Raw genomic sequence first — 24260 nt, 5'->3', positions numbered from 1 at the left:
CCCGCCCCTCGTTGGGTCTTGCCTTCTCATTGGACGGTTTTCCAGCCCTCCCCTCCTTTGATTGGTCGGTCTCACAGCACTCAAACAGAATACGGAACTGTTTGAGGAAGCGGCAGACAAAACAAGTGTATTACCGTGCTTGTGGGCGAATAAAAATACAAAACGAATGTTTTAATTTCTCTCTTAAGGTGCGAGTATGTTATGTTGTTTGGAAACTTGTACTTGCATTGTAGCATTTTGTTATATAAGTGGAAAACCATGGTTAAACGGCTCGTAGAAATCCAGAGCCTCAGGTAACGTTAGCTAGCCTACGCCCCTGCGTCAAGAAGTAGGTAAGACTGCTTCCTATCATGTAAATAAAATTGTTCTTTATTACTATTTATCACATATAATGTGTTACTTAATCCTAACATGGGTTTGTCCTGGGGGTTTTCTAAGTAATATACATGTTTCGCCTGTTAATGTAACCCAGGCCATATGATGAAGTTACAAAGTAACTGTTTTGTTTTTATTCTCGCTTTTCAAATAATAGTTCTCAATAAGAAAATACCTGCTGAGATTAATAAAAGATGTGTATTTGTTTTGACCTCAAAGGAAGCTGAATTTAGTCTGTAAGCTACATTACATTACAATAATTGGAAAACTATAATCTAATACCAAAAACATTAAAAACTGTTGGACATATACAGAAAATACTTTCACTAAGGTGTTAAAATGAGAAATACTCCTAATCTCTCTGTTTACGTCGAATTTGATATTTGTTTTAAGCAAAGTGTCATCTGAAGCTGTTTCTTGTTTCTTTATAAACTGTTTATTGATCATAAATTACACCACGTCAAACCTTTTGAATTTTAGCGTATATCGTTCCAATTATTTAAAAAAAAAAAACCAAATGAAACTAAAATTATCAAATGGGAACATTTCATGTTTTTTTTTTATACTTTAAAAAGTATTTGTGTTTCACTTTTCAACATTCATGCACTAAATGCACATTTGTTTTAAAATAATGCACAGAATTGTTTACTCGTTACATTAAGGCCCATGTTCATCAGAATATGTGCTGATTTCAAAACATGCACACATCATCATTTGGTGAGGCACAAAGGAAAAGCCTTCAAAATGGACCAAATGTGAGAAGAATAAACGATATGTGACAGACAAGGTATTCCTTATACACTAAAGAACCTATAAGAAAATACATGATAATGACTTGTTTCCTTTTTTTTAATAGGAAAATGTCAAATGAAGAGGGTGGCGAGACAAAAAATGGGAGCTCTCCTGAAAAAATGGCCACTGATAAAAGCAGAGAAAACCAGAACCAGCATGGAGCGGAGGCAGCAGGCAGCACCACAGACACCAGCATCGCAGCTAAAAACTTGGCTCTGCTTAAAGCGCACTCCCTAGATGTGAAGTTTGACGTTGGAGAGGAGTATGATATCATAGAAACCATTGGTACCGGGGCCTATGGCGTTGTTTCATCTGCCAGGAGAAGGGACAACGGTAGGGCTGATTTCCTAAATTGATGCAAAACATTTCCTCTCTTTAAAACAAGTCCTGATTGCCTGAAGTCTTCTCAACCTCTCTTCCACACTTCTTTCTACACTTGCACATCGCAGGCCAGCAGGTGGCAATAAAGAAGATTTCCAACGCGTTTGAAGTGGTGACAAATGCCAAACGAACATTAAGAGAGCTGAAGATTCTCAAGCACTTCAAACACGACAACATTATTGCCATTAAAGACATCCTTCAGCCAAACCTTCCTCACGCTGCCTTTAAGTCTGTGTATGTACTTTTCCCATTGATTTCTGGTGTCTGCACAACTCTGGAAGTTAATTTAAAAAATCTTTAGATGACTGCTTGTGCACTGAACATATCTCTCCTCCCCACTTCCTGTTTGTACAGGTACGTAGTGTTGGACCTCATGGAGAGTGATCTGCACCAAATCATTCACTCTGCACAGACTCTGACCCCCGAGCACACCCGTTACTTTCTGTACCAGCTCCTTCGTGGCCTTAAGTACGTGCACTCTGCCAACGTTATCCACCGCGACCTCAAACCCTCCAACCTGCTGGTGAATGAAAACTGTGAGCTGAAAATTGGTGACTTTGGCATGGCGAGGGGTCTGAGTTCACACCCTGAGGATACTTATTCCTTCATGACCGAGTATGTGGCCACCCGATGGTACCGTGCTCCTGAGCTCCTGCTGTCTCTAAGTCATTATACTTTTGCCATTGACTTGTGGTCTGTGGGTTGCATCTTTGCTGAAATGCTGGGTCGTAAGCAGCTTTTTCCCGGAAAGCACTACGTCCACCAGCTCCAGCTTATTTTGAGCGTGCTAGGCACTCCTCCTGAGGGTTTGATCAGTTCTATTAGGGCTGACAGGGTGCGCTCCTATGTTCAAAGTCTTCCATCACGAACCCCTGTTCCTTTGGCTAAACTCTACCCACATGCTGAACCAGAGGCTTTAGACCTTCTGGGGGCCATGTTGCACTTTGATCCTCGTGACCGCATCAGCGTGAGGGAGGCGCTGGAGCATTCTTACCTGGCCAAATACCACGACCAAGACGACGAGCCCAACTGTGTTCCCGCTTTTGACTTTGAGTTCGACAAGCTTCCGATGAATAAGGAACAAATTAAAGAGGCCATTTTGATGGAAATCCTCGACTTTCATAAAAAGAAACAGAACTCTCGTCAGAGACTCCAGTTCAGGCCTTTGGCGAGAATTACCACCGGAGTTGCATCACAAAACATGAGTCAGTGTAATGCTCAGCCTGAAACTGTAGACCTGACTGGACAGGCAATGGTTCCAATGGAACAACGCCCACGAACACAGCAAATCAGAGACGTGGACCTTCAACAGCAACAAGATCATTTACCAGCAGAAGTGAACCAAGCATTTACGACTCAAATGAAAACCTTTAATAAGCCTACAGCACTTTTAGAAGTTGCACCGCTTCGTGTGACCCAAACTTTGCCATTCCTTAGTAAAAGTGAAGGTGGTCCGGTAGATGTGGACATGCCCAGTGCAAACTCTGACAGCGGTCAGCCAGAGACAATAGATCTAACAACACCGGTGGCCAGCCAGGATGCTCCCTCAGAAACAATGAGACACAGCGATGTTCCTCAGGTGCCAAACACCCAGAACCAACTCATGGCTCAGGATCCCACCTCTATTCCTGCAACACAAGCACAGCCCACCACACTCCTTCATAACACGGTGCGTTCACTGTCTCTGTCTGAAGCACAGGCCCAGTCTCTTTCTCAGTCCCTCTCCCAGTCCCTGTCCAAGAAAGTAAGGCCTCCTCCACGTGCACCAGAAGGAGCCAGAAAGGAAGGAGCCATTTCAGAGGATACTAAAACTGCGCTCAAAGCAGCAATACTGAAATCAGTTCTCAGACACAAAACCAAGACTGGTAAGTTTATTTATCTGCTACTTTCTTTGTGGCTTGTTTTCCTTTAATTGGCCTTTATCTTTGTTTTTATTTATTTTTTTTTTTTAATGGAGGTGCCTTGGTTCTGGGCATCGACGTTGGCATACCAGGAGGCGTCTCCTTCTCCACGTGTTCCGCTCCAGAGTCGCGCCGGCCTGTCACAGCACAGGAGCGTCAACGAGAACGAGAGGAGAAAAGGAGGAAGAGGCAGGAACGAGCGAAAGAACGGGAGAGGAAAATGAAGGAAAAGGAAAAAAGAGAAGGGAAACGAGGAGATTTGCTGGGCGGGGTTCTGCTGAGCGACAATGACAAAAGTCTGCTGCAGCGCTGGACAAAGATGATGGACAGCTGCAGTGAGAAGTGCCAGGCTGTGATGAACGATGGAGCAAACAACAAAGACTGTAACGTGAACTCGCACGGTGGTGCAGCTGTTGGTGACAAAGCTCCGAACAATAAGACGGAGAAAGACGCTGCAAAGGTTCAGTCTCATGAACAGGTACCATCTCAAGTAAAACCAAACCAGCAGGGGTTGTTTCAGCCTCCCAGCACACAGCAGCTGCCTGTACCTTTCTCCATGAGCCAGAACAAGCCTCCAGCAGATATGGTTGCTGTAAGCGGAGGGATAGATATGACCGTCGCTGGTGGATTCGATAAAAACAACACGTTCAAGCATACCAAGAGCAGCATTCAAGGTGGGTTCAGCTGTGTGGGGAACTGGAGCGGCCCGCAACTGGAGACGAGGCTGCCGCAACAACCAAACATGACATCACAGCCGTCGCCATCATCGAGCTTTCTTCAGCCTCACAGTCAAACCCAATATGACCCTAAACCTCAGCCGCAGCTGCTCCCACTCGAGAGTTTTTTGTCCAAAGCTCCAGCTCTGAGCACCAGAGAGACAAATGGGAATGTGGACGTCAGAGGCCAGAATAACATCAACCCCTTGACTTCAGCGACGAGACCGATGGAGAAGCTTTGTCCTTCTGTAGAGGAGAAATCAGCAACACAGAGCACAGACCCCCTCTGTGGGACTTTAGGGGTTCCTTCTCAGCCGCACCCCAGTTTAGTATTTACAGATACTGGTCAGCAGGGACCCTCCATTGCCCCCGACATCAATAAAGTAACACAGCAGCTCTCAAAGTCACAGGTATGGATTTTTTTATTTATGTTTCATTTGTGTGAATGTGAAACTTTAGTCATTACCTGTTTTAAACTGAGTTGAAGGGCTCCGTTGAATTGAACAAACGTTTTCTGCTTTTCCCTGTCAGGTGGAAGACATTTTACCTCCTGTGTTCTCAGTCACCCCTAAAGGCAGCGGTGCTGGCTACGGAGTGGGCTTTGACCTGGACGACCTTCTCAGCCAGTCACTAACAGACCTGCAACACTGTGACCGGGACAGGTGAGCTCTAATAGTTTTTAATGGGAAGAAAAAAACCTGTTTCGTTTTATGCAGCCGTATTAATGTATTCTGTATTTCTCTGAGGGCTGTATTTTTATTTCACTAGGGAGTTTTTAATGCAACTTTTTCACATGCGATTGTAATATTTAATCAAATTATGTTGATTTTCTGCAGCTTAAACAGTTTTTGTCTGCTACATTTAGCCTGGAAAGCTCAGTTAATAGCAGCAGTTTGATGTAAAATAAATTCAAAGCTTTTAAGTACCAATTTTTTTTCAAATTTTCTAGTGCTTAAAGCAGAAAGGGAGCTTGTGATTCAAATCAGACCTAATTTTTAATGAATCGGTTAGGAGATCTGCAAAAGCAGTAGTTTATATTTAACACAAATCCTTATAGTGGGCAATCTTTTTGCTTTGTGGATAAAGTATCTATAATATAGTGTTTAATAGACTGAAGATTTGTGCACCAGTGAGGTTAGGGTTTTATCAACACACCTACATTTCATATATTTTTTTTCAACCAACTTGGATTCACTCTTTGTTTGTGCAATCGTTGTACCTGACCATGACGCCAGCACCTTATGCAGTCTACCTAAAATTATTAGAAGGGTCAAAGAAGTGACAAACCTAAAAGTAACAATAAAATAAAAACCTCTTCAACTGGTGGACATTATCGGACAGTCTTTATAAAGGAAGATTTTCAGGACCTGAGATCATCCTGCAGTTGATCACCTACTGCTGAAGTTTTCACACGATGTTGGATTTTTGTCGAGTCAAGTAAAGAAAACAAAACGTCTTTGTGACAGAATGACTGTTAAACGAGCATTAAGATCCAATTTAAAATCAGTTCTTTGCTAAGTGTGAGTCCAAAACTGGTTCATTTCTTCAGTTCGAGAGCCTTTTTACACCTGAATGGCTCCAAGGTCAAGAGCTAAATGGTTTAATGAGCTAACAAAAAGAATAAAACAACAGTCCTTTGGTCAGACAAAGAAAAAAGGTAAAGCAACTGTAGTGAACTAGGCCTGAGGTCAAATCCTGACCTTAAGGACCTTATGGGACAGAAACTGTCATTTCATTGAATTGAATCCAGAAATACAGGTTGACCCATCCTGAGACTTTCTTTCTTGAATTAATCAAGTGAAAGAACACTCTCTTTTCTATTATCATTACTATTTTACAAATGTTTTGATAATCAAATTCTGTTTAGTTCAAACCATTTCCAAATGTTGAAGTGAACTACTCATTTTTAAATCAACTGTGAAACAGTATTAGTGATTGTTAATCCTCATTCAAAGTAAGAAATCAGGTTAATGATGAATTGTCTGATTTTCTGTCTTCAATGAGCAAGTTGTGTAAGTTGGTCAAAGTTCAAGTTTCGGTCAACTGCAAGTTTACTGAAAAAGAAATGTCATGTTTAACTTTTACAGCAAGATACTAGAGAATTGACTCCACGAAGTCTGAGTTCTTCATAATATCTTTTGTCTGTTCTTAAACAATCTTAATCTTTTTCCTTGACTTTTTTAACCTCTTACATCACAAAACACACCTCTGTTTTGGTCCATCGACCAATCAGAAAGTTCTCAAATGAACCGGAAGTGAGCTCTTTTTAAAAGGTGCAACACTTCCTAGTTCACAAAAGTTCTGCAAGAGGTTCCAGCTCCAAGCAGTTCCAGAGTTCAGAAGGCTGGAATTCAGGATGCTGGAGGAAGAAAATAAGCTGAACGAGAGATCAGGGAATTATGAAATGTCTGTTCTGGATGATCTCACGACTCCCGAGGTTTAGCTGTTCTTACGGAGACGCTGGAAGAGTTGAAAGGAAAGCTCTACACCAACGCTGAAACTATCATCTGCAAAGGTAAAGAGTGGATCTCAACCAAAGTGTACCGTTAGGTCAAGCTGGTCTAGAAGGAGCGTGTTGTTCTGGTTAAAACAGACAAATTCCCTCACACATCTCTCTCAAGATAAACTTCATTTCCCATCTTTAAAATTCTTCTATCTGCTAGCAAATTAATCCAGAAGCAAGGGAAACAATCGCCGTATTGTTTCCTCCTTGTAAAACTAGCCTAAATAAGCTGTTGTTATTTTCAATTTTTGCCAATTAATGTACATGTGTGATGTGTTAAACTTGACTCTGTTAATAAATGACCCACTGTCGTTGGTGAGTCAAAGATAATTAACGTCTCACGTTACATTTTTAATTATTCAATGCACGATATTATCCAGTCCAGAAAAATGAAAGAATCCATTTAATTTATGAATATATGACAGCATATGTTCATCTACACAGCAGCCAAAGTTCAAATAAAAGTCGACCATATAAAAGTTAAATCAAACGATTTCTTTGCTGCAAACCTAATAACTTAGTTTCAGTTTGATGTGGTTGAATTTTTTTATTTAACAAATTTTATAACGGTCTGTAAATGATTAAACAACTCTATGCCTTAAACGCTACAAAATAGTTTTAAAGCATACAGGTCTTTCTCAAAAAATTAGAATATTGTGATAAAGGTAATTATTTTCCATAATGTAATAATAAAAATGAAACTTATATATTTCAGATTCATTGCACACCAACTGAAATATTTCAGGTCTTTAATTGTTTTAATACTGATGATTATGGCATACAGCTCATGAAAACACAAAATGCCTGTCCCAAAAAATTAGCATATTTCATCCCACCAATGAAAGACAAGTGTTTTTAATACAAAAAACGCCAACCTTCAAATAATCATGTTCAGTTATGCACTCAATACTTGGTCGGGAATCCTTTTGCATGAATGACTGCTTCAATGCGGCGTGGCATGGAGACAATCAGCCTGTGGCACTGCTGAGGTGTTATGGAGGCCCAGGATGCTTCGATAGCGGCCTTAAGCTCATCCAGAGTGTTGCGTCTTGCGTCTCTCAACTTTCTCTTCACAATATCCCACAGGTTCTCTATGGGGTTCAGGTCAGGAGAGTTGGCAGGCCAATTGAGCACAGTAATACCATGGTCAGTAAACCATTTACCAGTGGTTTAGGCACTGTGAGCAGGTGCCAGGTTGTGCTGAAAAATGAAATCTTCATCGCCATAAAGCTTATCAGCAGATGGAAGCATGAAGTGCTCCAAAACCTCCTGATAGCTAGCTGCATTGACCCTGCCCTTGATAAAACACAGTGGACCAACACCAGCAGCTGACATGACACCCCAGTGACTGTAGAAACTTGACACTGGACCTCAAGCAATGTGAACTCTGTGTCTCCTCTCTTCCTCCAGACTCTGGGACCTTGATTTCCAAAGGAAATGCAAAATTTACTGTAATCATAGAACATAACTTTGGACCACTCAGCAGCAGTCCCAGGCGAGATGCTTCTGACGCAGTCTCTTGTTCAAGAGTGGCTTGACCTGGGGAATGCAGCACCTGTAGCCCATTTCCTGCACACGCCTGTGCACGGTGGCTCTGGATGTTTCTACTCCAGACTCAGTCCACTGCTTCCGCAGGTCCCCCAAGGTCTGGAATGGGCCCTTCTCCACAATCCTCCTCAGGGTCCGGTCACCTCTTCTCGTTGTGCAGCGTTTTCTGCCACACTTTTCCCTTCCCACAGACTTCCCACTGAGGTGCCTTGATACAGCACTCTGGGAACAGCCTATTCGTTCAGCAATTTCTTTCTGTGTCTTACCCTCTTGCTTGAGGGTGTCAATGATGGCCTTCTGGACAGCAGTCAGGTCGGCAGTCTTACCCATGATTGCGGTTTTGAGTAATGAACAAGGCTGGGAGTTTTTAAAAGCCTCAGGAATCTTTTGCAGGTGTTTAGAGTTACGTCATTGATTCAGATAGTTAGGTTAATAGTTTGTTTAGAGAACCTTTTCATGATATGCTAATTTTTTGGGACAGGCATTTTGGGTTTTCATGAGCTGTATGCCATAATCATCAGTATTAAAACAATTAAAGACCTGAAATATTTCAGTTGGTGTGCAATGAATCTGAAATATATGAAAGTTTCATTTTTATCACTACATTATGGAAAATAATGACCTTTATCACAATATGCTAATTTTTTGAGAAGGACCTGTATTTAGTGACCTTTGATCGAGCTCTAATGTTGTAGAAACAACATGCGTGCATTCATTAAAATTAACAGATAACGCTGAATCTCTTAATGACAGCAAAAATCAGGCTTTATGGAAGAGGTGCATAAAATGTAAGTCAGCTGAATCAAGAATCCAAAAACGAACCCTCCTTCACAGATTTTCAGTTTTTATCCCTTGTGCCACGACAGCATTTACTTGTCCCTCGTACGCTCAATCAGAGGATGTTCTGGGTCGGGGCCTCAACCCAGACTTCACGGCATCTTTGTTTCTGTCTGTAGGTTCACAGATAACAAGTCACGTCTTGTTACGCTGCCTGGTAAACAAAATGCTACTTCACTAACCGATGTTAATTTTAAACAGGCTTTTGTTAAATATTGCCAAGTAGTCTGAGTTTAATAGACCTTAGCTCACGCATCATGCAGGAGTTTCAGTGTTACAGGTTTGTACTTTCTTTCATTCCTTGCATTTTTTGTCTCCTCCAGTTACGACTCAGCCCCCCTCTCGGCCTCCCTGTTATCTGATTGGAGCGAGGTCCACCGCATGACTCCCGCTGACCTGGAGTCACTGCAGCAGGAGCTACAGCTTGGCTCTCCCATGATCCTCTCCGATACCATCCCCCCCGATGCTTGACTCACCCCTTTTCCCCAAAAAGCTGCTTTCGTTCAGATCTCTTTTTAATGTCAAAACCTGAGCGGAAATATTTTTAATTCAACATGAACGCTGTTTTTATTGGCACTGCAAAACGGTCCGTTTTTATTTAAAACCATTGACATGTTGAATTTTCTGTTGAATAAAAACATTTCATCATCCATGTCTGCTTCTGGATGTTTAATGAGTGAGCTTAAAAATCAAAACTTTGCAAAGTTACGTTGACTTCGTTTTAAGAAAAGCTCAGAAAAAAATGCAAGCTTATTCCACTTTTAAAGTAGCATCAGGGGAAAAAATAAAAAGACGTCAAACTCAAGTTGAATAGGACAAAAAGCTGATTTAAAAATGAGTTTATTCAACAATCAGACACATTTATTTTGTACAACAATTCTGATTTAAAGTAAAAAAAAACAATACATCTGCCTTTAATAAAAACTCAAGTGTAGTTGTAGATATACAGATTCTGTGTAAAGTTTCTTATGGCTTCATGTGCGTTTCAGATGCAAACTGATTTTGTTTGGACTATTAAAGAGGACTTACACTTTCTATTAAACTCCTTCATTCAGAGTGCTTTTGGCAGAAACCCAGTTTCCAAAGCCCCTCATCTGTAAAGCACCAGCAGCAGAGAGGACAGACAGCTGAACAAAACTCCGACCCCCCCACACCAGTTCTGATGCGCTCGGCCGTACAGTGGGATCTCTGGTATCATGCTGCGGATGAAGTCTGGGTAGCTGGTCAGCCTGGCGTACACGCCCGGCTTGTTCTGGTTTGCACAGCCTAGTCCAAAACTCACCACCCCAGCCTGGACCCAGGTCCCGTTTAGCATCCGGCAGACTAGAGGTCCTCCTGAATCACCCTTAGGAGACAATGAGGACATTTTAGGAATTTAGAAGGCTCGTCTTTCATAAAAACTTAAAAGTTTAAAGAATCAGTCCATTAAAAATTCTGTCATAATTAAATACAAGTCCCTTAATGTTAAATAAACGAAAAGAGCACAAATATAAACTATTTTGCACAAACAGGCCTCCATAATGGGAGTGGGTAATCTTGTTTTATTAAACAATTTTTCCTAAAATGTGAAACCACCAATAAAAGGTCAAGTTTATTTTAGTTATTTAATTGAAAGTAGAGGTCTATATGCATTTATATAAAAACGAATGAGTTGATTTACATAAATTCACGATTTATTTAAATCTTTAAGTGTGTTTTGTGGCTTTGGCGAGTTTTATTTAGTGTGCAGAAATGGCTGTTTCGATTATAAAAGGTTTCAGAGCCTCGAACTAGGTGATGACTGCAGAAACAAGAAGTTACGTGAAAGAAAGCATCAGCACACAGCTGATCCAATAGTACCTGGCAGGAGTCTTTGCCACCCTCCTGGTATCCAGCGCAGATCATGTCATCAAGGATGTCTATCTGCTCCGTTGGGTCTGTTCTGTACATCTGCTGACATGAACTCTGGGAGATGATTGGCACCTGCACCTCCTGCAGAGTCCCAGCTCCTTGCAGAGGAACTGAAGAAGGTATGAAAAAAAAATACAATTTAATCAAACTTTAAACCCTGTTTATAATGTCAGAACCTACACATGGCACCAACGAACATAACAAACACCATTTTTCTTGAACATTACATTTCAAGCTTTACCATTTTCTCGGATGTTCCCCCAGCCAGTGACGTAGCACGCCATATCAGCTGGGAACAATGTGCTCGATGCAGGCAAGCAGATAGGCCGGATATAGTTTGACCAGGTCACTGGGCTGGACAGCTGCACCAGAGCCACATCTCTTCCACTGTGAGGTTCTACGTAACCCGACGGAACCACTACCTGGGTCACAGTGCGTGATGTCTCGTGGGGGTTATAAGCATTCAGCTGGTACCGGCCGACGTAGATGATGTAAGAGCCCACGTCTGATGGACTGAAAGAAGACAAAAGGCACTCAGTTAAACCCGTGAAACACAAAAACATATCTACAGTATATAATAGAATACTGGGTGCAATAATGGGTACGATGGATGTAACTACCGTACCCACCACTGCACCCTTTACTCACTGGTTAACTGGACATCATTAACTTCAAACAGACTCTCTCACTGGTCCATTTTCATCTTTAAATCACTTCTTGGTCTGCTGCCTTCATACATCTCCTCCTACATGTCTCTGCGTGAGTGCAGCTCCAGCGTGCGCTCTCAGGACATTATTACCTGCAGTGTTCCCTCAGTGAGGACTGAACTTAGCAAAAGGACCTTCTCCTACTCCGCTCCTGTTTCCTGGAATATCTTACAAAAAGATCTGAAGCTCTCGACCTTGACCTCTCTAAGTGGCTTCAAAACATCTGTTAAGTTCCTGGCTAGAACCAATGCAGACATGTTCCTGTTTTTAGTATTTTACATCGCTTTACAACCTGTTTTTTTTGTTACATTTTTTTAATGCCATTTTATTTTCACTTAATCTTCTCAATTTGTACACATCCTTTATGATTGTCTATTGTCCACTGTTGTCATCACTCCTTGTTAAAATCAGGTCTCTCTTGTAAATGAGTCCTCGAGGCTCAATGGGACTAAGCTGTATAAATAAAAGGTTGAATGAAAAAAAAAAGTAGTCCTTGTTTATCACGGGGTTTAGTGGACCACGCCCCAGCGACAAGTGAAAAACCATGAAGTAGGAACATGTCCAAGTTTCACTCCCAATCTCCCACCTTCTGTGTAAAAAAAACTATTTAAATGCTGTAATATTTTAAATAAACAATCCATGCTGTATGGATTGTTTATTAAAAATATTACAGCATTTAAATTGGAGAGAAGAGAAGCGCAGCAGGACAGCAAAGGGTTAACCCTTCAAGAGCAGAAATATGTGGGTGGCAGAGAGCCGCAGGTGGCAGAGAGCAGTGATCATGACAGGCTGCAGAAGGAGCTTCTCCCTGCACCTGTGGGCTGCACACAGGTGCTAAATAATTTTAAATAATTTTAAATAAACAATCCATGCTACACAAGTGGCTCATCCATCAATCAGCCAATTGTTTGTCATGTCTACTCTTACTTTGAAAAACCGCGAAAGAGCAAGTCCGCGAAAAGCCGAACCGCAAACTAGCGAGGGACTACTGTATATCCTAAATTTTTGTTGTGCAAACATTCGAAAGTCAGTGACTCCATTAAAATTTAAAATACAAAAGCAAACAATGAATCAAAAAATAATTAGTACTTTGTTAGATTTCAACAGTGTTTGTCTATAATGTGCTGTGTGCATTGGTTTTTAATCGCCTGCTGCTGACAGAGAAAGGCCAGTAATGGTTTTGCTCGCATCCATACTGTTAGCAAAATCTCTCAGTTGTGGACACGTGTTAATGACACTTTCAGAACGTGATGATTGTGTTCACATCTACAACACATTAACTTTTGGAGTAAACTGCATTAAAGATGGCTACCACAGCAAGGTGATTCTGCAAACACAAAAAGCTACAACTCAGAACTTGTCCAATAATTATTGAAAGCAACTGTCTGTTAGGAAAATATCTCATGAACCACTAAAGAGATCATAATGGATACTTTTAGAAGTAAACATTGGGTTGTGAGCTACAACCAATACCTTCTGAGACAGTCTGGATGATCCCCCCATAAATATTTTATTGTAAATAAAGTGAAGGAAGTGTCATTTAAAATTCTTCATAAAATTTACCCCGCTAAACATTATATGATAAAATTGAAAGGAGACATAAATATTGATTGCAGTTTTTGTGGTGACCAGAAACTGTGACACATATTTTTTTGGCACTGTCCTTTCACACGCAGTTTTGGAAGGAGTTTAGCAGGTTTATCAATAACCATATTTTAAAGGAATTTTTCCTTATGTTGGGAAAATGTTTTATTTTCTTTTACTAGATTTCCCAGAAAGGATGCTAATTTTTTTTTAAATAATAAACTTACTAAATATTTTTGGCCAAATTTTACATTCATAAATGTAAATTTACTAAGAAAACACCATGCTTTCTTCATTTTATTAAGGATGTGGAACTATATGTAAAATTCATCACGGACTCTACCAACAAAAAGGCCCTTAGGACAATTTCTATCTGTAAATCTTTGCAAATATTTGTTTTTTAAAAAAAATCACACCCATGGTTGTTTGTTCATATAAGTGTTGTGTTCGTCTGTATACTCCATTCATTTGTTTGTTGTATACTTGTCATTTGCTTCAATAAAGATTTATTAATAAAAACAAAAAAAAAACCAATTACCTTCTGGATTCAACCCAGTTTAAAATGGCTGCCACAGCTAACTAATCAACACATAAATAATCATAACTATTTTACACATATCCCACTAATATTCAATGTGGTAGTGGCTGAGCATCATGCCTAAGACATACCATAGGCGTGACAACTTTCCTTAAACTCTTGGTCTTACCTGAGGCAAACCAGCTCAAGATGGCCGCCACAACTTAACACTGAGACTAACCTGTATAAATAAAGGCTGAATAAAATTAATTTGTTCAGGTCATCTTGTTTCCAAGGCTTAAAAACCACTTTCAGGTCAACAGATTGTCAAGATCAGAATGTAAAAAAGCTGATTTAATTTTTTTTATTTAACAAATCCTATAAGCCTGACGGGTCACTTTTTGATCACTGGAATCTGAGCAAAATGCACGAACTCACCTGTCCCAGTGATCAGATGTTGTAACATACATACTGTAAGCCTAAACTACACCTGGGATGAAAAACAGCAGGTGGTGCTAGGCCTTTAGTTTAGACAGCATCACCTGAGTATTTTTAAATGATTTACATCATTGGCATTTCCAATGTGTTGTCTACATATTCTTGGAAGCCACACGAACGAGCCTGTCAAACGTGATCAAACGACCCAAGTGCCAGCAAATACACGAAAAGTCGGGTGTTTTTCCTGAGAAGTGGTTTCTTACTTGGGGAAACAATGAGCAGCTGACAGGACCCAGGTATCAGTGATGAGGGAGCCTCCACAGATATGACTGCCAGACTTCTGCAAGAGGAAAAACACAGCGAGTCACCTCTGCCTCACAAGCAAACCCTCTGTCAGCAGGTCATCATGGTAAACAAACCAGACTATATACTGTACCACATTTAACTACCCTCAGGCACAGCTCAACTAAACTGCACACCCAGAGGATTAAAGTGTAAACGTGTTGTTTCAGAGGGACTTACCTGGATATCCACCTGCCAGGGCCAAGACCCATCCATGGCGTTCACCCCTCCCACAATTCTGTCCTCTTTTAACGGTGAATAGCCACATTCCTGGGCTTCAAACCCCACAAAACCTGAACAAAAACACAAAATACTTCTTATAAATCCACGACAAGGCGCAGCAGGACACATTCAGGTGAAGCGTGTGACGAGAACACGGTGTTTGTTTGTCAGAGTTGAGGCGAGGAGGGGTGAGGCAAGAGGTTTCACTCGATACTCACCTGCTGCGCACAAGACAAGCAGCTCAAAGAACTTCCAAGACATTTTTGGAGGCATTTCGCGGTTTAAAACAATCAGTAAGGAAGCCCAAGGTTTTGCTGAGGCGATAAAAAAGTATTTATTTGACTTAATTGATCAAAAACTACATTTAATTTTCGTTAATCTATCAGTAAAGAGTCCGGGTAAAGTTTAAAAAGTTACATCTCGTTCGTTTAATCCCTTTTCAAAGCCTTTTTCCCGCCAGTAAAATCCTCGTAAGCTCCCGCGACTTGTGGCATCTGATGAATTCCAGGTATTCGTTTTAACCGAGCAAACTGGCTACCTGGGGTTTGTGACGCCCAATCCAACATTTTGTCCCGCCCCCTTCAGACACCTGAGCCAATGAAATGAGAGCAGGGTATGTCACGGACCAATCACATTCACGTTTAGCGTTACACGTTTTTCCAAAATAAAATGCTTCTCCTTCACTGCAGGATTAAAAAGAAGAAAAAAAATAAACCAAAGAAAATATTTTAACTGAATTATACAAGAGATAGCTAAGCAATGGGACACATTTATTGATTTATGTTTTACTTTTTTTTTTACTTCCCCCCCAATAACTAAATCAACATTTTTTGTGCTATTATAACAATTTTTGTAGAAACCTTCAGTTTATTCTAGACATGTGCTATAACTTGGGAAATTTGCAACTATTATGCATTTAATTTTTTAAAACCTTTATTTACAAATATTTTCCCAACGAAAAACATTAAGACATCTTGGATTCCTTCAAAAACGTTGTTTTTATTGCAAGCTCGCTCTTTTTTTCCTTCATAGGCTATAAAAAAAATCTAAAACCACAAGACATTTGGGCTTTAAACTCTATTATCAGTAACAAAAGTGAGCTGTTCTCTAATGATTCATAGATTAAAGAAAATGTCTGAAATTTAAAATAAAAAATGCAGGTTGAAATGAGATGATCCTTTCAAACACTAAATAAATGGTTTTTAGGAATTATTTTATTAACAACTAAAATTATTTAAGAATCAAGAGCACCAACAACACCAGTCTGGAAAAAAAAACAAAAAAAACATTAATGAAATAAATGTTTTAACAGGCACTGAAAATGGCTTTTAGAGGAGAAAAGCATTGCATGCTGTTTTAAAATCTTTTTTTGTGTGTTTTGTAAGTTAAAAACAATCTTCTTATATTGAAGTTTTTGAATCAATGTAATAGGGGAGGTTATAACAAAATGTAAAACGTGTAAATGTAGTGGGAAACTGATCTTTATAGCTCAGAAATCCCAAATTGCACAAGATATTTCATTGTGAGAGGCCTAGTTGGGCCAAAGGAAGCAACAAGGAGACAACAAAGACACATGTTTAGTAGCTTTAATTCTAAAAAGCAACTAATATGCTGAAATACAAGGGACGTTTTGATGGAAAACACAAACTGAGAGATCAACACACACAACCAGGTTAAAGGTCAAACCTTAAACGGTTTATATTCTGTTTATTCAGGAGATGGATTATTTAAAGGTTGAAAGAAAAACAGTGACACAATCAACTTTCTGCTGTAATCCCATTGGTTTTACATGTCAACAAATACTTATCCTTTCTATCTGTCTATAAAGCTGTCTGTCTTCTCTTTTCTATCCTCCCTCCCTCCCTCCCTCCATGCATCTCTCCCTGCCTGCCTCCCCCCCTCTGTCCCTCCACGCCCCAGGCAGTGTGTCTAGTTTCACAGAGCAATTGAAGGTGACAGGGACAGAGAGAGAGGGAGAGGGAGGGAGGGACAGAGGGAGGACACATCACAGTATCGCCTCGGGCTACACAACAGTACAGGAAGAGCAAGAGATGGAGGGACAAAGAGAAAAGAAAGGAGACACTCAGAAAAGTCCTCACAGAGGAGTCTGTGTGCAGGTAACGGTGAGGCTGCAGGAAACGAGCCGAAACGTGCGTTAGAGTGAGTGTCTCATGTGTTCACCTGTGGGTCAAAGGTATCCCTTCTTCAGGGTTTTAAAGTTTATTTCTGTGCGTGCGGACCCCCCCCCCCCCTCTGCTTCCCTCACTCATAACATATTAACACAATATTGGACCCCAGTCAGCAAGAGCAATTACAATGCACTCCAGTTTGTTTTTATTCTTACAACTTGATGAATATTTGTCATGGCATTGTAACCATGGTGACTGCCTCCCCCTCACCTCCCCCCCCCATCCTTCTGCATCCCCCCCCACTCAGTGTGGAAAAAGCGAGGGATGGCGGTGGAGGGAGAGAGAGGGAGAGAGAGGTGACAGGAATGAACTAACAAGATGCACTAAAAAAATGCATGTCCTGGAGCAGCATGAATCTTTGCAGTGAAGCACGCGCCGCCTCGCCACGCACACACACACACACACACACACACACACAAATGCACACACACACACTTGCTCAGTACTGCACTCAACACATAGGGATCAGATAGGTTAAACCAAATTCCAACAACTGGAACAGAAGAAAACAGCAGTTTCTGAAAAACAACAAAACAGATAGCAGCTTGAAAACAAAGGAGCAGAGCGGATGACTGTGTGCGGCAGGAAAAAAACAAACAAACATGTTTTGGGGGTTTTATTAATGCAACAACCAAATAATTTAGTTACACAACTTTTTATTGCCTTCCACTCTTTGAATTCTCACATTCTGTGTCAAATTATGTGTTGATGCAACTCTCAATGAGAAAAAGAAAAAAAAAATGGAACGGAATGGTACCTTTTCTGTACCACTTTACAATAAGGATACACTTATAAATGCTAATAGTTTATAGATATGTTATTAATTCCTCTAAACACTTTATAAATCATTAATAACTGTTTATTATGTATTAATTAAGGGTGACAGAGACAAAACTGACCAGTTTTTTTGCCAACTAGTGAGACAAATCTGTTCACCTATATTAAACATTTCAGACTAACCTTGTAAGCACAATAAGCATTTGTAAACCTAATTTTTTTTTAGCATATAATAATGTACTTTATCACTGCATTATAAGTTTCTACAACTAATATTATATCCTAAAAAAATAGGTTTAAAAATGCTTATTGTGCTTAGTCTGAAATGTTTAATATAACAACTCTAGAGGAAATATAGAGGTGAACAGATTTGGTTCACTATTTGGCAAGAAACTGGTCAGTTTTGTCTCTGTCACCCTTAATTAAGGCATAATAAGCAATTAATGATTTATAAAGTGTTTATAGAGTAATTAATAACATATCTATAAACTATTTATTAGCCATCTATAAGGGGAGTCATATTGTAAAGTGGTACCACATTTTCTTAAAAAATATATTTTTACTACAAAATTATATAAAATAATGTAAATTAGCACATTCGGCAAAGACCAAAATACACTCAAAATAGTTGTTTTATGTTTGTTGTTACACATCTTAAAGAAAGGCAATTGAAATATAAAAAAAAAAAAAAAATCTTCCCTAACAATATACTAACAAGTCTTACAATTCTTATCACCCACTGCTCAAATAAGAGGAAATCAATTATGTTTTTGCCGGTATCTGTATGAGTGTTTTTTGTTTGTCCTGCACGGAACGGTTTCTTTTAAAACTCCCAGAAAGTAATCAATGGATGTGCATTTAGAAGTGGAGTTCATCTAATTCAAAATAGTTGAACCAGCTAATAGACATTAGCCAACACAAAAATGACTGTAACTCAGTCGGTTTAACAGATACTGAGCTAAAATTACATGTGGTAGTAGCAGAGAGTGATTCTCAAGACATACTCTGAGAATGATTTCTTGTGATAAGGCTACATAAAATGTTATTTTCAAAATTTGACCAAAACTGCTATTGTTTCATTTCTCAACACTGGATGCTCTTTGTCTGAAACTCTTGCATGAAAGGCATGATGTGCATTTTTTTCAAGGAATGCAAAACCATTAATTTGTTACTTGTGAGCCCAGTTCTGCCACGAGTCTTTTATCCTCAAGGCTTTTAAGTTCTGACCCAAAGTTGGGGTGCTGGTACCGGCTGAATTTTAGTAGATTTGTTTTGCAGGTTTAAAAAAAATAGCGAGCATGACCTACCCTAAAGCACACAAAGAAGCTTGAGTTTCCCTTTGACCATTTACATACAAAGCACTGCCTGTATGTCTTTGCATCAGTTTATGCACCCTCAAAGTAGCTGTTTGCCTTCTCCTGTAAACTGCACTTTACTTTTAATCAAGTATGAAACTTTTAATCAAGCATTGTAATTCTTTGACTTAAGTGATGTGTCTACGCACATCTTCCACCACCGTTCCTTTTTACCTTTGAACTTGTCAAGTCCTTTCTTTTCTCCGAGGCGCATCTCGGAGGAAAGTAACAGAGAAGTGGGGGGGGGGGGGGGGGGGACAGCAGAGAAAGAATACCAGAGTATGAAAGAGAGAGGGAGCGACAGAGAGAAAGGGAGCGCAAAGTCTTGTCAACCGGAAATAAAACAAGCTGGCACCCTCCCCATCCCCAAGCCCCTGCACCCACCCCAAAGTCATACACTTCCTCTTCACTCCCTCTTTCTCTCCCCTCTGCCTCCCTGCTCACATGCATCCTCTGTCTCTCCCTTCCACTGCAAAGAGTTATATTTAAACCCCTGGTTCTGCTCTGCTCTTCCTCTTTGACTTGACCATACATGCCGTCATACCTGCGTCATTACTTACACCTCACATTAGACCTTGTGTGTCCAAGAGTTTGTGTATGATCCTCTAACCTGCTCGAGGTCCCTGACAGGGCCTTTGTTTATTCTTCCATTTAGCTGTAAGAAAGTAGCCAAGAGTGTTACAGCAGGAGAACAGTACCTCTGCACGTGGAGCGTAACACACACTCGTGGTGGACCTTTTGGCGTAAATCTGATCCCATAAGTACGTTTGTATACACAGGAAACAATGCCTGTGAGTTATCCAAAAAGCAGAATCTGCATTAAGGGTGCACCGATGGCAGTTTTCTGGCCGATCACGATCACGATCACCCATCTCTAAAAAGTCTGATCTGCCGATTCCGATTTTGGCCGATACCAATTTTGTTTATAAGCGACACTGTCAGGTGTTATAAGGTCACAATGCACCTTGAATTTTCCAATCTTATTTCATTGAAAAGCATACCCTTGAACAATATCCTAGAAACAATACAAACTTGTTTTAACTGGCCACGAGGTAGTGCTCTGAAATATAAATGAAGTTCAGACAATTGTTGTTAAAACAACAAAACAAATCGGTAAAATCGGTTTCTCATGTAAGTATCACCAATCACCCAAAATTAAGGAAATCGGGGACGATAAATCAGCTGGCCGATTTATCAGTGCACCCCTAATCTGCATCTTTATAAGCTGTAAACACTGGTGCAAGCTTTGAAAAGCTCAGTAACGTCACACTCAGCTCAAACTAAAGCTAAGTCAAATAATAAACGCATCAACCCAGATTAAGAGTTAAATATTAGGGCCAATATTAAGGTTGTAGCTCAGTGGTTAGTGCTGCAGGCAGTAGGTTTGAGTCTGGGTTGCATCAAGAAAGGAATCCAGCGTAAAACAGTTACCAAATCTTTCATACATGCGGTGACCCTTGAAGAAGGGAGCAGCTGAAAGAACCACACCACGATTAGTGAAGCAACTTTTGAATGATTTTCAACGTTCTTGACTAAATTAGTGTCATGTTTCTCCCTTGAACTTTTTTCCCCTCATTTTCTCTTTATTTTAACTATCTGGGCAACTGTGGAGCAGTGGTAGGCCAGCCGACTCAGGACTGAAAAGGCGTAGGTTTAATTTCCCACCATGCCAATATGCTGTGGTGTCCATGTATTGCCTACCTGCTCCTATAGCTGCCCACTGCTCCACTTGTGTGTATCTCACGTGTGATGGGTAAATGCAAAGAACAAATTTCATCATTGTGTGGAAACATACACTGATGGCAATACATAGCACTTTTATTTTCACGCATGCTAATATGGACAAAAACATTATGATGGAGGAGGCTATTGTTTGTGAAAGTTATTAAAATGTGCCCTTCAATTCATCTGACGTTTTATCATAAGTCTTGATTCTGACCTGATACATGAGATTTATTTAATTTTTCACATTACCTTGTCCCATCAGATCATATTTGGAGGTATAGTTCAAATTCTTTAAAGCTTAATATTTTATCTGTCGTATCTGTTGTAGACAAGTCTTTGAGTGCTCACTTTGTAAAAGTAATGTTTAATTCTGATTGGATGGGTGAGCTAACAGCTACTCTAACCAAAGTCTTAGCCCAAGGTCAAAGTGAGGAATACCACAATATTTTCATTTCTATTTATTAAGTACAAAGTTGACGGTGGTGTAAAAGTTTAGAAAATAACACTTGTATGAACTCCTATGACAATCTTGAGATTGGACCTGAATTAAGATCACAACAATCACTTTGGTTGGTCTTGTCTTGGTACGGACTAGCTGTTAGATTTTCAGTCTAATCAGAAATAACAGATATGTTTGACAAAGAAAAGTGTAACCAATTTTGAGGAATTGAGTAATACTTGAGTATTTTAAGTCTTGCAATCTGTAAGTAGTGAACTGTACTTCAACAAAAAATGAATACAAAGTTAATAATGTAACATTTTCAATACAAACAATGCAACAGTATTGCCACTTTTAAAAAGAATGTAATTAGTTAGGGGAAACTAATTTGAATATAACATATTTTAAGCATACTTTATAAAAGCTGGACAGGAGATGATGTACTTTATGAGCGTTGATGTTATTTCTAAGTTCTCCCTTCTGCAGAAGTCGCCACAGGATGCAAACCCGTACAAAAACGTTGGCAATTGTTTTTCCTGACACTACCTGTGCTCAAACCCACAACCTCAGGATTACCACACAGCACTGACCACCAAACTACCGCAGTCTCTGATGAATAACCATATCAAATTAAAATTAAAGTAATTGGACTATTTGCATAAACATTTGCAAACAAATTGTTCTTATTCAGGAACAATCTGAAATCTGAGCATTTCAATCAAATTATTTTGTCCTGGATCAGTGAGAATCTAACAAAAACATAATGTAGAAAAGTCGTGATGCATGCTCAATAATCCAGGAAGGTAAATCAAACAAGGTTAAGTCCTTCTTTGTTGAAACATTTAATCTTTTATCCAAAAAAACATCTTCAGTCTGAGGAGCTGCAATCAAACAGTCTTATAAGCAGAACCTTGTCATGGTGCAGGGCTATTCATCTGGTGGTCTGCAGGTGACTTAAGTCTGGCCCGCTGATAAGTTTATTAAACAACAAAGACAAAAACAAAAAATAACAATTTTTAAAAAATCTGTTAAAAAAAAAAATCAGTCATAGACAAAATCCTGTTATGTCCATTTCAAGAGCCCCTTCCCCTTCATTGACTTAACTACAACGCTATGCTGGGCCAGGCCTCATCCTGCAGCATCATCCAGCAGCAAGGAATCTGTTAAATCTACAAGTGCTTTCTCCCGTATACGTACCAGGAACAACTCATGGTGTCAGTTTACAGGCAATAAAAATAAAACATACTTCAACATTAACAAACCAAACCTGAACAGGACTTTAACAAGAACAACCATTTCCACACAGAAACATCATAAACAGTCAGCAGCATCAAGGCTACCCAGCATGCTTTGCAGCTCATACAGTCTCTCTGGGTCTCTCTCACAGAGAACTTTGTGAGTTTTGGGGAAAATAAAATAAAGTTAAGCAGAGACACACATCTTTGCTTTTATCTGGGACCTACAAGTATCCCTGTTTTGGTGTTAATAAAGTGTAATTATAAGAATAAAATTAGCAAAGACACGAGTTAAAAGACTGAGCGCTCTCGCAGGGGTGTGCTGTTGTGTGGGGAGTTCTGATAAACTGATCGTATCTGTGTGATCGCCCTCGAACCGGATTAAACAACAACAAACAGACTGATTCCTGGGGGGACACTGATGATGATGCTCAGCAGCTTTGTAGTTAGTTTAAAAATAGTTCACCACAAATAGGATCGATTATGTGATTCATCAATGACACGAAGGAAACGTTCGACACGCACACATCTCGCTCGCTTTCAGCCCAGCTGAGTTCTGCTCCGCCTCTTTTGGGTCCTGTAGGATTCCAGCTCTTTCCACAGGTTCCTGGTTCTTGGACGGCGCCAATGAGCAGCAGCTGAAGGCCATCTCCTTAATGAGCTCCAGGAGAATTAAAAACTGCAAAAGTGTTGATTTCCCTGCTGGATCATTAGATAACAACTGGTATTTGCTATCATCCTCCTTGTGACTCTTGAACCTAGAATAATAAACTTACCTTGTTTTCTCCTCATGCTTTCTAGTGCCCATCTCCTGAATATCCAGTCCTGGATTCCTCATCTCCTTCCTCATGCCTGCAAAACATCAGCACTTACCTTCAGCTGCTCCTCCGCCGTTCTACCACCACCTAACTACTAACCACCTGCTTCTCTTGACTTTGACCACCTAGAATCCTCTGCCCTCCTCTCAACACTACAAGACCACTACCTTCCAGTAAGAGATAAACAACCTGTGCTTATCAATCCATCCTGATACCCAGACTCACCCTCTTTCTCCTGCCTCAGGTGAATCACTGTAAATAAATTACTTTATTATATCAAGAGCATCAGTCTGTTTCCCTCAGTCTGGTCTCTCTGGATTTTACCTCGAATTGTACTAGTTCTGCTCAAAGCTCACACCTGAGCAGCATGTGACGCTTCACCTGGAACTGGTCTGTACAGCCATTTCATTGTAAATGAGAACTGGTTCTTAATGGACCTACCAGGAACAGCAACATTCAGGGAACATCAAAAACAGTCAACATTTTTCTTTTTTGAAAAGCATAAAGATTTGTCAAGTCAGAGATGACAGAACAATGTTTCTGTTAAATAGGAGGCATAGTGTCATTTTAGTTTTTACCATTGGTTCACATTAGAGGATCACTACTTTTATTACAAGGAAATACACCTTAAAATGTAATGTATTTGAAAAACACATTTGGGTTCTGTTTATTGCATTTATTATTCAGTGCAGCAAAATGAACACATTTAAAAGGTAACAGATCATTGTAATACTTGCTTTATTTAAAGAATGACTTTAATAGCTGGATGTCCGGCACCTGAGCTGTTGGCTTTCAGTAACTGTGGCCCCCTGGGCAATTTAGTTGAATAGTCCTGGCATAGAGGATCAACCAGTTTGCTGGTGTCAGCCAAAACTAGTTGTTCACATGCAACATGATGTGTACTGCAAACCCACCCACACAGAACTTGCAGTTTGACTCGCATCACCCGCTGGAGCACGTTAGGAGTCA

At 40.0% G+C, this 24260-nt stretch overlaps 2 protein-coding genes across 3 annotated transcripts; one reads left to right on the top strand and one right to left on the bottom strand.

The window, feature by feature from the left end:
* The first annotated feature begins 211 nt into the window (after nt 1–211).
* Nucleotides 212–9582, top strand: mapk7 (mitogen-activated protein kinase 7). Of its 2 annotated transcripts, none has more exons than XM_037691407.1 (7): nt 212–332; nt 1232–1500; nt 1617–1782; nt 1903–3413; nt 3506–4575; nt 4697–4827; nt 9377–9582. In XM_037691407.1, the coding sequence occupies exons 2-7, from the start codon at nt 1236–1238 to the stop codon at nt 9522–9524; spliced, it is 3291 nt and encodes a 1096-aa protein (XP_037547335.1). In that variant the 5' UTR covers nt 212–332; nt 1232–1235; the 3' UTR covers nt 9525–9582. The 2 variants fall into 2 exon arrangements, with proteins under 2 accessions (XP_037547335.1, XP_037547334.1); XM_037691406.1 differs by having other exon boundaries at nt 3503–4575.
* A 312-nt stretch (nt 9583–9894) lies between these two features.
* Nucleotides 9895–15261, bottom strand: zgc:92313 (uncharacterized protein LOC436869 homolog). Its single transcript, XM_037690995.1, has 6 exons — nt 14972–15261; nt 14712–14824; nt 14453–14529; nt 11185–11456; nt 10893–11053; nt 9895–10398 (listed from the first exon to the last, which is right to left on the bottom strand). The coding sequence occupies exons 1-6, from the start codon at nt 15024–15026 to the stop codon at nt 10144–10146; spliced, it is 933 nt and encodes a 310-aa protein (XP_037546923.1). The 5' UTR covers nt 15027–15261; the 3' UTR covers nt 9895–10143.
* Between the last annotated feature and the right edge of the window lie 8999 nt (nt 15262–24260).

Source organism: Nematolebias whitei, chromosome 17, assembly GCF_014905685.2.
Source record: "Nematolebias whitei isolate Nwh7 chromosome 17, NemWhi1, whole genome shotgun sequence".
Lineage (NCBI taxonomy): Eukaryota > Metazoa > Chordata > Actinopteri > Cyprinodontiformes > Rivulidae > Nematolebias > Nematolebias whitei.
The sequence above is the reverse complement of the archived record's forward strand: the minus strand, read 5'-3'. Positions and strand labels throughout refer to the sequence as shown.